This window comes from Spea bombifrons, chromosome 10 (assembly GCF_027358695.1).
Source record: "Spea bombifrons isolate aSpeBom1 chromosome 10, aSpeBom1.2.pri, whole genome shotgun sequence".
Lineage (NCBI taxonomy): Eukaryota > Metazoa > Chordata > Amphibia > Anura > Pelobatidae > Spea > Spea bombifrons.
Genome location: NC_071096.1, coordinates 39,508,657 through 39,523,732, shown reverse-complemented (window position 1 = coordinate 39,523,732; position 15,076 = coordinate 39,508,657). Strand labels below are relative to the sequence as shown.

The 15,076-nt window shown below is 54.7% G+C and overlaps 1 protein-coding gene across 2 annotated transcripts; it reads right to left on the bottom strand.

Moving 5' to 3' along the window:
* Nucleotides 1-946: 946 nt before the first annotated feature.
* On the bottom strand, nucleotides 947-14,013 carry MMP15 (matrix metallopeptidase 15). Of its 2 annotated transcripts, XM_053448432.1 has the most exons (10): nucleotides 13,760-14,013; nucleotides 13,068-13,216; nucleotides 12,315-12,437; nucleotides 11,938-12,242; nucleotides 11,619-11,780; nucleotides 11,153-11,373; nucleotides 10,852-10,990; nucleotides 3,143-3,293; nucleotides 2,272-2,387; nucleotides 947-2,044 (listed from the first exon to the last, which is right to left on the bottom strand). In XM_053448432.1, the coding sequence occupies exons 1-10, from the start codon at nucleotides 13,886-13,888 to the stop codon at nucleotides 1,647-1,649; spliced, it is 1,893 nt and encodes a 630-aa protein (XP_053304407.1). In that variant the 5' UTR covers nucleotides 13,889-14,013; the 3' UTR covers nucleotides 947-1,646. The 2 variants fall into 2 exon arrangements, with proteins under 2 accessions (XP_053304407.1, XP_053304408.1); XM_053448433.1 differs by lacking the exon at nucleotides 13,760-14,013 and having other exon boundaries at nucleotides 12,995-13,119.
* Between the last annotated feature and the right edge of the window lie 1,063 nt (nucleotides 14,014-15,076).

Here is a 15,076-nt window from a genome sequence, read left to right as displayed (position 1 = left end):
TGTCGGGGGGGGGGGGGGGGGGGAGAGAAACGGGTGCGTGCCGGTGCTGCGTGTCGGGGAGAGAAACGGGTGCGTGTCGGTGCTGCGTGTGTCAGGGAGAGAAACGGGTGCGTGCCGGTGCTGCGTGTGTCGGTGCTCCCCTCCATTGAGTGCGGCATGGAGGGGAGTAGAAATAGAATCGGGCGGCTGTCTGGATAAGAATGATCCCCTTTGTCAGCGAGAGACCACCCTGTCCCTTTAAGGCGTTCCTACCAACCAACCTATATTCTGAGGGACAGTCTCTGCGTCTGATCAAATGGCAGAATGCACGGCTCGGCCAGGTTTCCGTATGTCGCTCTCATACGCAGTGGCGGCTTTTATTTTGGGGGTTGGGACGGCAGGCAGCGTGCAGGGTCCGCAATATTAAGTGTGTTTACAGGTTCCCCGGCTGCGTCTTTCCGAGTGAACCTTTGATTGGGTATTTAGTGGTCCCGCCGGAATCTCTCGCTGTCTGTCCGTCCTTCCTCTCGCTGTCAGTCTGTCCCCCCGGCCCCAGTGCTTTTCTTGGCCGCAGTCCTAGGGGTGACGCTTCCAGCTGTTTTCCGGAGCCTGTGAACCGTCTTCTCGCTTCCTGTCCGAGGGGGATAACATGCTCTGTGTCCTTGGCAGCAGAGCTTGCAGTCTGCCAGAGGGTCCCAATGCACCAGCTGTGGTTTGCTGGTTAAGAACCCAAAGCGGTGATTGGCTGACGCCGCCCCCCCCCCCTCGTGCACACGCAGCCGTTCCTTCGTTTGATTTGAGTCATCGGGCGGATGGGCTCTGGGAGGCGAATCTCATTAAGTAAAGTGCATCTCCATGTCAGGCCGGCGTCAGCATCTCTGCACAAAGAGAGGGGGCAGGATGAGCCAATTACCCCCACCCCCCCTCACCCGCAACCACGGGCCGAGTGACGCCAAGCAACACAGCATTAAAAAAACCAAAAACTTTAATAAACGAGGATTTTTAAACTGAAATCACACAGAAACCGTAAAACTCTTTAGCCCTTTGTGTTAGAATTTCAGACACAGACCCCGAGAACCAACAGGTATGGAAACTGCGTACGAGCAACTTCTCCGGCCCGGCCCCCGAGGCTGCGCAGGGTGAACAGAGGCTCAGAGCGAGCGGCCCCTCTTCCTCCCCGGGACAGGCGAGCCGGCGGTACGCGCAATAAAGGCTGTCATCTAACGTCATCGAGACTTTTCTCTCCAGTGCAAAACGAGTGGCATAAATATCTCACGGCCTCGCGGCTTGAGGAACAATCACTGGTAACGGGCAGCGGGCAGGCGGCCCCCGGCAGTCACGGCCCGGCGGGCTTTTCTAACGCATAATGTTTCTAGGAAATGTACCCTTAAAATCACAGTGTAAAACCAAAAGGAATCGGGCAATTGCTACACGCAGGTTAGCTGCACTTCCAGGTGGGGGGCACCCTAATTTATACCCCCCCCCGCAATACTCGGGGGGGGGTATAAACGTCTCCCTGACAGACATGAAGTCCCGTGCCCACCTCCAATGCAAAGGATGGAATGGAAAGAAGGAGAAGGACACAAACCCCTCCTGCCCCGACCTCCCCGCATCAGCACCACAAAAAAAAAGAACGATAAGCTGGAGACAGAGGGCGCCGCGCACGTTCAGACCCACTCCTGGAGGGAGCGCTTGCAGTATCGTAAGGCTTTAGACGGTCCTTTCCTGTGCAGCTGAATAATGACATAAATCAGTCCCAAAACACACACAAGTAGGAGAAGTGGCACCATAACCATGGCAACACTGACAGCCCACGTGTACTCACTGACGAGGACCGTCACGCCACCATCCCCGTCCTTGTCATGCTTGTCATCTGACTCCACGTCAGGGTTAAATGGTGGAAGGTCTGCATCCGGCCAGCGGGGGGCCGCGTCCGGCTCTTTCAACACGTCCTCCTTGCAGCCCATGAAGTCCTGCAGAATAGACTTGGGGTATCCCGGCTCCGTCTTCAGCCGCCGATTATCGTACTTCCAGTAGCTGGCGCCTTTATAGAAGTAGGTGTAGGCTGCAGGGAAAGAACAGGGTAAAAGATCAGGGCACTGTTCCCCGAAGGGTTAATGTGAGCTCCATGCCAGGCTCAGCGTAGTCTGGGGGGGAGCAGAAAGCCGCGGCCCCCTATCGTCCCGTTTCTATCTCCCCCTGTGCCTGTCTATACCCGGATGCCACCGAGACGCCAGCTGTATGGCACCCACCAGACTAATGTGATTACTGGCTCGTCCACAAGATACTCACACGCGTCGGCACTCAGGAAGGCGCCTTTTGGGGTGTCTGGAATCCCGGCCCAGACACTGATAGGTTTGGGGTAACCCTCATCTGCTGAACGGGTCTCTTCATTAAAACGCCAGTATCTGCAAAAGAGAAATACTATACCCGTGAGACCCCCAGTGTGCAGCCTTCCTGCACCCCCATAAGCTACCCTACAGATCCTCATCCCTTACCGGAGCGGCCCCCTATATACAGCCCCGGACACCCTACAGATCCTCATCCCTACCGGAGCGGCCCCCTATATACAGCCCCGGACACCCTACAGATCCTCATCCCTACCGGTCCGGCCCCTATATACAGCCCCGGACACCCTACAGATCCTCATCCCTACCAGCACGGCCCCCTATACACAGCCCCGGACACCCTACAGATCCTTATCCCTACCGGTCCGGCCCCTATATACAGCCCCGGACACCCTACAGATCCTCATCCCTACCAGCACAGCCCCCTATACACAGCACCGGATACCCTACAGATCCTCATCCCTACCGGTGCGGCCACCTATATACAGCCCCGCATACCCTATAGATCCTCATCCCTATCAGCACGGCCCCCGATACACCCCCGCCGCTGGTCACGCTATCTCCCTGAGCTTTTCCCATACAGAACCTTTCCTGTTTTCCCACTGAGTTTATCTAAACATCCGGCCGTATCTGCGTCTGTCGCCTGCGTGTGTCCTTCCTAATGTATACAATGTGCATCTACACCAACACGTTACATGCGATACCCCTACACGGAGCCCCCCACTCCGCTGAGCAGGGTGTCTCCAGCCACTAACGAGGCAGATCGTTCCCTCTCTAGGATCCCGAAATCTTTATGTAAGAAGATCGTGACTTACTTGTCTCCACGGAATAAGTAAGTGTGGCCCATGGGCTCCCACCAGATGGCCGCGTCGACTCGGTCGTAGGGAATCCCGTATCCGAAGCTGCCGAGGGGCTGAGGGTACCCGCTTTCCAGATTTGCCTCTCGAAACAGCCAGAACTTCTCTCCTGCCAAATAAACAGCACCAGGTAAGACCCCCCCCACGCCGAAAACACCGGGTGACAGCAGGAGATCTACCCACGCCGAAAACACCGGGCGACAGCGGGAGATCTACCCACACCGAAAACACCGGGCGACAGCGGGAGATCTACCCACGCTGAAAACACCGGGCGACAGCGGGAGATCTACCCACGCCGAAAACACCGGGTGACAGCGGGAGATCTACCCAGTCCGAAAACACCGGGTGACAGCGGGAGATCTACCCACGCCGAAAACACCGAGTGACAGCGGGAGATCTACCCACGCCGAAAACACCGGGCGACAGCGGGAGATCTACCCACTCCGAAAACACCGGGTGACAGCGGGAGATCTACCCACTCCGAAAACACCGGGTGACAGCGGGAGATCTACCCACACCGAAAACACCGGGTGACAGCGGGAGATCTACCCACGCCGAAAACACTGGGCGACAGCAGGAGATCTACCTACGCCGAAAACACCGGGTGACACAGGAGATCTACCCACGCCGAAAACACCGGGTGACAGCGGGAGATCTACCCACTCCGAAAACACCGGGTGACAGCGGGAGATCTACCCACTCCGAAAACACCGGGTGACAGCGGGAGATCTACCCACACCGAAAACACCGGGTGACAGCGGGAGATCTACCCACTCCGAAAACACCGGGTGACAGCGGGAGATCTACCCACTCCGAAAACACCGGGTGTAACAGACTTAACTCTGTCATTTATGTTATAATTTGTTGTATTCATATTCTCATAGTTTTTGCAAGTTTTAAATGTGGATAGGGTTTACACTGTCCATGTTGCAGGGGGAATGTGTTTGGGGTAGGACTGTTACTCAGAAGGAAATGGTCTTGGGATATACTGGTCATAACAGTCATACTGGTGATAACTGTAATACAAGAGAGCCAGCATATCAACAAGAGTTATCAGAGTCCATCCTCATATACAAGGTTGTTTAGCAAACCCCTGAAAAGGCATAAGGTCTGTAAATTTTTTCCTTTGTATTAGTAATATGCAAAAGATAGATCATTTAGGGATAAGTCATTAATGCATATTATTTGTATTTTGTTTAACTCTTACGGTGAATTTTTGGAGTTAAAGGAAAGTTTACAATAAAGCTTTTAAAAATCATCAGTAAAGTTTTGGCCATCATTCAGACGGGGTCTGCTACACCGGGTGACAGCGGGAGATCTACCCACACCGAAAACACCGGGTGACAGCGGGAGATCTACCCACACCGAAAACACCGGGTGACAGCGGGAGATCTACCCACTCCAAAAACACCGGGTGACACAGGAGATCTACCTACGCCGAAAACACCGGGTGACAGCGGGAGATCTACCCACTCCGAAAACACCGGGTGACACAGGAGATCTACCTACACCGAAAACACCGGGTGACAGCGGGAGATCTACCCACACCGAAAACACCGGGTGACAGCGGGAGATCTACCCACACCGAAAACACCGGGTGACAGCGGGAGATCTACCCACACCGAAAACACCGGGTGACAGCGGGAGATCTACCCACACCGAAAACACCGGGTGACAGCGGGAGATCTACCCACTCCGAAAACACCGGGTGACACAGGAGATCTACCTACGCCGAAAACACCGGGTGACAGCGGGAGATCTACCCACTCCGAAAACACCGGGTGACACAGGAGATCTACCTACACCGAAAACACCGGGTGACAGCGGGAGATCTACCCACACCGAAAACACCGGGTGACAGCGGGAGATCTACCCACACCGAAAACACCGGGTGACAGCGGGAGATCTACCCACACCGAAAACACCGGGTGACAGCGGGAGATCTACCCACACCGAAAACACCGGGTGACAGCGGGAGATCTACCCACTCCGAAAACACCGGGTGACACAGGAGATCTACCTACGCCGAAAACACCGGGTGACAGCGGGAGATCTACCCACTCCGAAAACACCGGGTGACACAGGAGATCTACCTACACCGAAAACACCGGGTGACAGCGGGAGATCTACCCACACCGAAAACACCGGGTGACAGCGGGAGATCTACCCACACCGAAAACACCGGGTGACAGCGGGAGATCTACCCACTCCGAAAACACCGGGTGACACAGGAGATCTACCTACGCCGAAAACACCGGGTGACAGCGGGAGATCTACCCACTCCGAAAACACCGGGTGACAGCGGGAGATCTACCCACACCGAAAACACCAGGTGACACAGGAGATCTACCCACTCCGAAAACACCGGGTGACACAGGAGATCTACCTACGCCGAAAACACCGGGTGACAGCAGGAGATCTACCCACGCCAAAAACACCGGGTGACTTAGGAGATCTACCCACGCCGAAAACACTGGGTGACACAGGAGATCTACCCACGCCGAAAACACCGGGTGACAGCGGGAGATCTACCCACACCGAAAACACCAGGTGACACAGGAGATCTACCCACACCGAAAACACCGGGTGACACAGGAGATCTACCCACGCCGAAAACACCGGGTAACACAGGAGATCTACCCACGCCGAAAACACCGGGTGACACAGGAGATCTACCCACTCCTAAAACACCAGGTGACACAGGAGATCTACCCACTCCGAAAACACCAGGCGACAGCAGGAGATCTACCCACGCCGAAAACACCGGGTGACACAGGAGATCTACCCACGCCGAAAACACCGGGCGGCAGCAGGAGATCTACCCACACCGAAAACACCGGGTGACACAGGAGATCTACCCACGCCAAAAACACCGGGTGACAGCAGGAGATCTACCCACGCCGAAAACACCGGGTGACAGCGGGAGATCTACCCAGTCCGAAAACACCGGGTGACAGCGGGAGATCTACCCACGCCGAAAACACCGAGTGACAGCGGGAGATCTACCCACGCCGAAAACACCGGGCGACAGCGGGAGATCTACCCACTCCGAAAACACCGGGTGACAGCGGGAGATCTACCCACTCCGAAAACACCGGGTGACAGCGGGAGATCTACCCACACCGAAAACACCGGGTGACAGCGGGAGATCTACCCACGCCGAAAACACTGGGCGACAGCAGGAGATCTACCTACGCCGAAAACACCGGGTGACACAGGAGATCTACCCACGCCGAAAACACCGGGTGACAGCGGGAGATCTACCCACTCCGAAAACACCGGGTGACAGCGGGAGATCTACCCACTCCGAAAACACCGGGTGACAGCGGGAGATCTACCCACACCGAAAACACCGGGTGACAGCGGGAGATCTACCCACTCCGAAAACACCGGGTGACAGCGGGAGATCTACCCACTCCGAAAACACCGGGTGTAACAGACTTAACTCTGTCATTTATGTTATAATTTGTTGTATTCATATTCTCATAGTTTTTGCAAGTTTTAAATGTGGATAGGGTTTACACTGTCCATGTTGCAGGGGGAATGTGTTTGGGGTAGGACTGTTACTCAGAAGGAAATGGTCTTGGGATATACTGGTCATAACAGTCATACTGGTGATAACTGTAATACAAGAGAGCCAGCATATCAACAAGAGTTATCAGAGTCCATCCTCATATACAAGGTTGTTTAGCAAACCCCTGAAAAGGCATAAGGTCTGTAAATTTTTTCCTTTGTATTAGTAATATGCAAAAGATAGATCATTTAGGGATAAGTCATTAATGCATATTATTTGTATTTTGTTTAACTCTTACGGTGAATTTTTGGAGTTAAAGGAAAGTTTACAATAAAGCTTTTAAAAATCATCAGTAAAGTTTTGGCCATCATTCAGACGGGGTCTGCTACACCGGGTGACAGCGGGAGATCTACCCACACCGAAAACACCGGGTGACAGCGGGAGATCTACCCACACCGAAAACACCGGGTGACAGCGGGAGATCTACCCACTCCAAAAACACCGGGTGACACAGGAGATCTACCTACGCCGAAAACACCGGGTGACAGCGGGAGATCTACCCACTCCGAAAACACCGGGTGACACAGGAGATCTACCTACACCGAAAACACCGGGTGACAGCGGGAGATCTACCCACACCGAAAACACCGGGTGACAGCGGGAGATCTACCCACACCGAAAACACCGGGTGACAGCGGGAGATCTACCCACACCGAAAACACCGGGTGACAGCGGGAGATCTACCCACACCGAAAACACCGGGTGACAGCGGGAGATCTACCCACTCCGAAAACACCGGGTGACACAGGAGATCTACCTACGCCGAAAACACCGGGTGACAGCGGGAGATCTACCCACTCCGAAAACACCGGGTGACACAGGAGATCTACCTACACCGAAAACACCGGGTGACAGCGGGAGATCTACCCACACCGAAAACACCGGGTGACAGCGGGAGATCTACCCACACCGAAAACACCGGGTGACAGCGGGAGATCTACCCACACCGAAAACACCGGGTGACAGCGGGAGATCTACCCACACCGAAAACACCGGGTGACAGCGGGAGATCTACCCACTCCGAAAACACCGGGTGACACAGGAGATCTACCTACGCCGAAAACACCGGGTGACAGCGGGAGATCTACCCACTCCGAAAACACCGGGTGACACAGGAGATCTACCTACACCGAAAACACCGGGTGACAGCGGGAGATCTACCCACACCGAAAACACCGGGTGACAGCGGGAGATCTACCCACACCGAAAACACCGGGTGACAGCGGGAGATCTACCCACTCCGAAAACACCGGGTGACACAGGAGATCTACCTACGCCGAAAACACCGGGTGACAGCGGGAGATCTACCCACTCCGAAAACACCGGGTGACAGCGGGAGATCTACCCACACCGAAAACACCAGGTGACACAGGAGATCTACCCACTCCGAAAACACCGGGTGACACAGGAGATCTACCTACGCCGAAAACACCGGGTGACAGCAGGAGATCTACCCACGCCAAAAACACCGGGTGACTTAGGAGATCTACCCACGCCGAAAACACTGGGTGACACAGGAGATCTACCCACGCCGAAAACACCGGGTGACAGCGGGAGATCTACCCACACCGAAAACACCAGGTGACACAGGAGATCTACCCACACCGAAAACACCGGGTGACACAGGAGATCTACCCACGCCGAAAACACCGGGTAACACAGGAGATCTACCCACGCCGAAAACACCGGGTGACACAGGAGATCTACCCACTCCTAAAACACCAGGTGACACAGGAGATCTACCCACTCCGAAAACACCAGGCGACAGCAGGAGATCTACCCACGCCGAAAACACCGGGTGACACAGGAGATCTACCCACGCCGAAAACACCGGGCGGCAGCAGGAGATCTACCCACACCGAAAACACCGGGTGACACAGGAGATCTACCCACGCCAAAAACACCGGGTGACAGCAGGAGATCTACCCACGCCGAAAACACCGGGTGACAGCGGGAGATCTACCCACACCGAAAACACCAGGTGACACAGGAGATCTACCCACTCCGAAAACACCGGGTGACACAGGAGATCTACCTACGCCGAAAACACCGGGTGACAGCAGGAGATCTACCCACACCGAAAACACCGGGTGACACAGGAGATCTACCCACGCCGAAAACACCGGGTAACACAGGAGATCTACCCACGCCGAAAACACCGGGTGACACAGGAGATCTACCCACTCCTAAAACACCAGGTGACACAGGAGATCTACCCACTCCGAAAACACCAGGCGACAGCAGGAGATCTACCCACGCCGAAAACACCGGGTGACACAGGAGATCTACCCACGCCGAAAACACTGGGCGGCAGCAGGAGATCTACCCACACCGAAAACACCGGGTGACACAGGAGATCTACCCACGCCAAAAACACCGGGTGACAGCAGGAGATCTACCCACGCCGAAAACACCGGGTGACACAGGAGATCTACCCACGCCAAAAACACCGGGCGACAGCAGGAGATCTACCCACGGCAAAACACCGGGCGACAGCAGGAGATCTACCCACGGCAAAACACCGGGCGACAGCAGGAGATCTACCCACGCCGAAAACACCGAGTGACACAGGTGTCATGATTAACTCATATAATGTAGTGGATGTTTGGAAGGGTAACCCAGCAGAGGTGGTTAGTTTCTTTGTTTAAGCACTCAATGAGTTAGTCTGAGGTTGATTTAATGTGTTTCTTTGTGAATGCCCTCTGTATCTGTTCTGGCTAGAGGTGTCATCTTCCCAAAGGACCCCTGTGGTGATTCATGGCCTAACAGATAAGGACCCTGAGTTATAGGAATTCCATTCCTATCTTAAGTGGAGGGGTTTCCATCACCTTTACCTCACCATAACTTATTGGCACATCAAAGAAGGGACCCAATTCTTGGGGATGGTGTCATATAATCAGTCATGTGGTCAGAGGGGCGTTTGCTTGCAAAAGTCTGATTTAGGGACAATGCAGCGACCTCAAAGCAGAACTCCATGATATACTCTGATCGGAACAACATCATAAGAACCATCTGGACTTAAGGAGTTCCCACAGGCCTGCTTATTGGAGAAACTCGTGAGTGAGGGTCCTGTGTATTGGAGAAACTCGTGAGTGTGGCTCCTGCGTATTGGAGAAACTCGTGAGTGAGGGTCCTGTGTATTGGAGAAACTCGTGAGTGAGGGTCCTGCGTATTGGAGAAACTCGTGAGTGAGGGTCCTGCGTATTGGAGAAACTCGTGAGTGAGGCTCCTGCGTATTGGAGAAACTCGTGAGTGAGGCTCCTGCGTATTGGAGAAACTCGTGAGTGAGGGGCTGTGTTTAAGTCCCATTGTTTTTAAGAAATGTTTGCTGTTTTATTTTTATTTTGTATGTTTTGTTTTTTGTAATTCTGTGTAATCTTTGTTTTTTTTGTTATTAAAATATTCATAATCTAAGTCTGTCTTTGGGCTCTAGTATCGATATCCACGAACCCTAAGAGAGGATAACACGTTACCATATTGTTATTGAGTTCTACAGGAGATATCTATATATATATGTTGTTGGCCCGGGGGGGGGGGGGTTATATATATATATATATATGTTGTTTGCCGGTATCCGGTATCAAAATCGTGAGTGGTGGCAGACTACCTGGGGGGATACAGGCAGGATTTGGGGGTTAATTTGGTATAGCTGATGCCCTGTTAAGGGGTCTAGTTAGTAAATCCAGAGGCCTGGTGATATTAACCCCTTCATGCCCATGCCCTCCACACAGTCACGGCTTGGCAAGTAGTCCTGACCGTGACAACAGGAGATCTACCCACGCCGAAAACACCGGGTGACACGGGAGATCTACCCACGCCGAAAACACCGGGTGACACAGGAGATCTACCCACGCCGAAAACACCGGGTGACAGCAGGAGATCTACCCACGCCGAAAACACCGGGTGACACAGGAGATCTACCCACGCCAAAAACACCGGGCGACAGCAGGAGATCTACCCACGGCAAAACACCGGGTGACATCCTTCAACTAACACCGAGAACTCAGGCTACTGTGTCTACAGGAACGGGCAACACCGTGTGACGTTAACACACAACACAACTGAGCATGCGCAGGAGAATGCGACCTCTGACCTTTGAAGAAGACGAACTTCCCATCGTGCCTCTCGTAAGCGGCTGTTATATTTGCTGGAAGACCCCGCCAGAAGTGGCCAATCGGCATTGGGTAGTTGTCGAGAACTCGGTTATGGCGGACCCTCCAAAACCAGCCTCCCTAACAAGGAAAGCACATATAATCAGGAAACCGCCTCATGTATTATTGAAAAATACTCACCTAGAAGCCCACCACACGTGGACCCTCCGCTGCTCTTAGAACGCTCAGGAACAGAGGGCAGAACATTCTGGATTCCTGATCTGAAACAAAACATATTCCCACCTTGAACACAAACATCTCTCCTCGCAGCACGCTGACTGCATCAAAGTTGCCTTCGCAGATGTTTGGCCCGTACTGATCGGGCCTGGATGGGCTGCGGGGTGGGGGGGCTGCCCCGGGCTGCTCCGGCTTGCCCCTAGGAGGTGGTCTTGGGGGCCTCTTGTCAGGATTCTCAGTGGGTGGGATGATAGATGGGGTGAGGGGAACCTGATCCTCAGGAAGTCCTGCGGGACAAAAACGAGATAAAAGAGAGTGGAGGGAGAGAGAGCAGACAGGACCCAGAGCGACATGAGTGACGTCTACGAGACGTTGGTCAGGAAGCCCTCGACGTGGAGAAGGATCTCGCGGACAGCACGGGGAACCTGAGAGTGAGTGCGAGTGAGACCTGGCAGGCAGTGGTCGCGGTCTAGAAGCGGGGAGGACTCAGCGAGACAGCGGATGGGATCTGGCAGAGAATTGGCATTCTTACCATAAAGTTGCTGTATCCCACGCCTATCATCATCAGGCAGCTGGAATTCTTCCGTGTCCATCCACTGGTAGAAAGGAGCCATGATGGCCGTTGGGTTGTTGGAATGCTCTAATCCCAGCGAGTGGCCCAGCTCGTGAACAGCCACCAGGAACAGGTGGTTCCCTGTCACACAGATAAGAGTTAGACGCCAACCTGCGCGGCTCTGCGCGGAACATACAGGAACGCTTCCCAAGGCGTGTCAGTACCATGTCAACGAGCGCTAAAGCACGCTAACTGCAAAGCACCGTACACTGCCGCCCGCCACACGCCAACATCTCACCTGAGAGATCCGCGTTGTCAACAGTCCACGGCTCGTCCGAGTCGAAATGAGCGTCTCCCCCCATGCCTGGTCCTGGAAAATAGGCATGTGCCAGGAAACCACCAGGGCCGTCAAAGGGGGAGCTATCCTCATGGAAACCGGAGGCAAAGAGGATGAGGATGTCCGCGGCGGTCTGGCGCGGTAGCCCGGGTTCGTACGGCACTTCCTGAAAGGTCAGCGGGGTCACGCCAGCCCACACCGCGAAGGCCCTGCGGATGGCTTGGAAGGAACTGTCGGCTCCCACCTTATGAGAGTAGTTCTTGATGCTGCGGGGAGAGAGCAGGCCGTCGGTGTCACGTCAAAGAGCGTCAACGAGAACCAGGGGGTCCGTTACCAACCTAAACGTGAGCTTCTTGTGGCTCCACTTGCGTCCTGTGTGCGCGTAACGCTTCATTCGCATATTTGATTTGCCACGAGTCCCAAACTGATCCGGAACACCGCAGCGAGGCCGCTGCATCCACCTGAGAACAAGCAGCGAGAAGTCCGGGAGATGGTTATGCAGTGGCGGTTGCTGATGGGTAATGGCGTCTCTTGCCATCCATTCTAGAGACACCACACATGGCAGCCAAAGGTAAGGGGGTAAGTGGAACGCAGGAGGTGCACGGAAACAAATACCCGCTGTAAAGGAGCGGGTAACAGCGCAGGCATGATGCACAGGTCCCATTCACACTGGGGCATCAACAAATGCCGGGGTGGCAAGTTCTGCATTACAGGGGTAACAGGGGGTGGGGCAGGTTCTGCATTACTGGGGTAACAGAGAGTGGGGCAGATTCTGCAGTGCTGGGGTAACAAAGGGTAGGCCAGGTTCTGCATTACTGGGGTAACAGAGGGTGGGGCAGGTTCTGCATTACAGGGGGTGGGGCAGGTTCTGCATTACAGGGGTGACAGGGGGTGGGGTAGGTTCTGCATTACTGGGGTGACAGGGGGTGTGGTGATGCAGAGAAGATGAAAGAGTTGCCCAGGTCGTCTGCACGAGTTGATTTGCCACCATGGTGCCAGCGCTGCCCGCTGCCTTTACCTTCCCCTTAGTAACATTTGGTGTGATCAACCGGTTCAGAAGACCTGGCACTCTGGCTGGCCGAGGACATTACTCTTTGGTGGTTTGGTCGAGTTCCCCGGTCACCGGGATCCCGTAGAACGCCTGCATCTCGGAGACGGCCGAGGCCAGGATCTGCGCAGAGCGGAGGGTGGACATCTGCCGGCTGCCCTGAGGAAGGTACCCATAGAGCCGCAACCAGGCCTGCAAAACACCGAGAGGAGCCACCGGCCGGCAGCAAACCCAAATCAGCCGGAGCCTTCCACTTACTTTCAATGAATTCACAGAACAGGCCGAGTTCACGCAATGTCCCTGAGAGGCAAAGGGGTCGATGGCCAAGCACTAGATTTATGAACATTAACCCACGGAGCTGCGCTCTGTTGGGGGCCGTGTCAGAGCCAGTCAGCCCCCTACCCTGCTGTGGCACCGGGGCAGGCTGCGTACTGGGATTATGTTCAATCAACTCCTACTACCCCTGCCTGTTACTGCCTCTGGTCCCCACCTTCTATTACCCCCTGTCAGTCACTGCCTCTGGTCCCCACCTTCTATTACCCCCTGTCAGTCACTGCCTCTGGTCCCCACCCTTTATTACCTCTGCATGTCACCGCCTGCCGGTCCTCACTCTCTATTGCCCCTGGTCCCCACCCTTTAATACCTCTTCCTGTCACTGCCTCTGGTCCCCACCCTTTATTACCCTTGCCTGTCACTGCCTTCGGTCCCCACCCTCTATTGCCCCCGGTTACGCACCTCCGCTTTAGAGTCCCCTTCTGTGGTTGCGAGGTGTGCGGGACAGTAAAGCAGCAGGAGGAGGAGGCCCCAGGTCAGTAGGGGGGCTCCGGTTCGGATTGAGGGCCCCCCGCACACACCAGCTGCCATGGCAGGGGCTCAGACTGTCCCCTTTCTGTTTTCCCTTCGTCTCGTCCCGAGCCCGGACAAAGTGAGACACTCCCTGCTCGCCCCCCCACAGTCCCCGACCTCTTACAGCGCATGCGGCCAGGCACTGTCTACAAAGCGCTGCTGCATGCAAGCCCTTAACTAGCCGCGTGGACCCTGCAGACCCCCGTCTCCCTGCGGCCACCGTCATCCTGCCACCGGCCTCCCCTGGGTAGTGGGTACTCTTAATACTGCCCTCAACCAGGGCACCACTGTGTGACTTCTTAATACTGCCCCCCTGCTAGCACCTCCTAACACCCTCTGCCAGGGAACTGCTGTGTGTAACCTTTTACTTCTGACCCCAGAAGCCACCGCCTAACACAACAAGTCTCCGAGGCACCACAATGGTGTAACTTTTTAACCTTGCCCCCCACACATGAACACAATGGTTTAATCCCACTGCCGCCCCCTACACACCACGGCACCATTACCTAAAGACATCACTATGGTATAAGTTCTCAACGCTGCCCACTGCTTCACACATGCCACCATTTGTGAAATACCCTAGCCTTCCCAGATGCCACGATCCGCGCCCCGCCCACAGTATGGTAACGCCCCACACCACACTGACACAGGGTTCTAATAGAGCACGATCCTTTGGCCACCACAGCCAGCGCAGCATAAGGGACCCAATTGAAAGGCGCTCTGTGCAGCGCGCGCCATCATCTCTCTGCACTGGAGACGCAGCAGCCGGGGCGCCGTTCCATGTAGGAAGCGCAGGATACATCCCTCGTACGGTACCGCTCGGCTGAGGGGGACGCCGGTTCTTACGTATAAGCCGCATACGCAACCGCGGAGCGGTGCAGCAGCTTCAAACGTTCCTCCTTCTTCGGGGAAACAAGGACGCCAGTCAGTGGAGGCTCCTCCATAGGAGCACATACGCACGTGAACCACCAAAAAAAAATTTGTCCGAATTCATCAAAAACCCATTTTAATCTAAATTAGGTTAAAATGTTTTTTTTGATTATTTTTTTTTCCTTTTGGGGTTCACGTGCCATGAAGCCTCCTGTCCCCGGATGGAGCCTGCCTGTGTCTCTGCCTATAGCACATGCGATAGAGACCCCATCCGATTCGTTCTTTTGATCCGGATGAATCGGTTCAGTAGACTGAACGATTCATTTGTAGCAATTC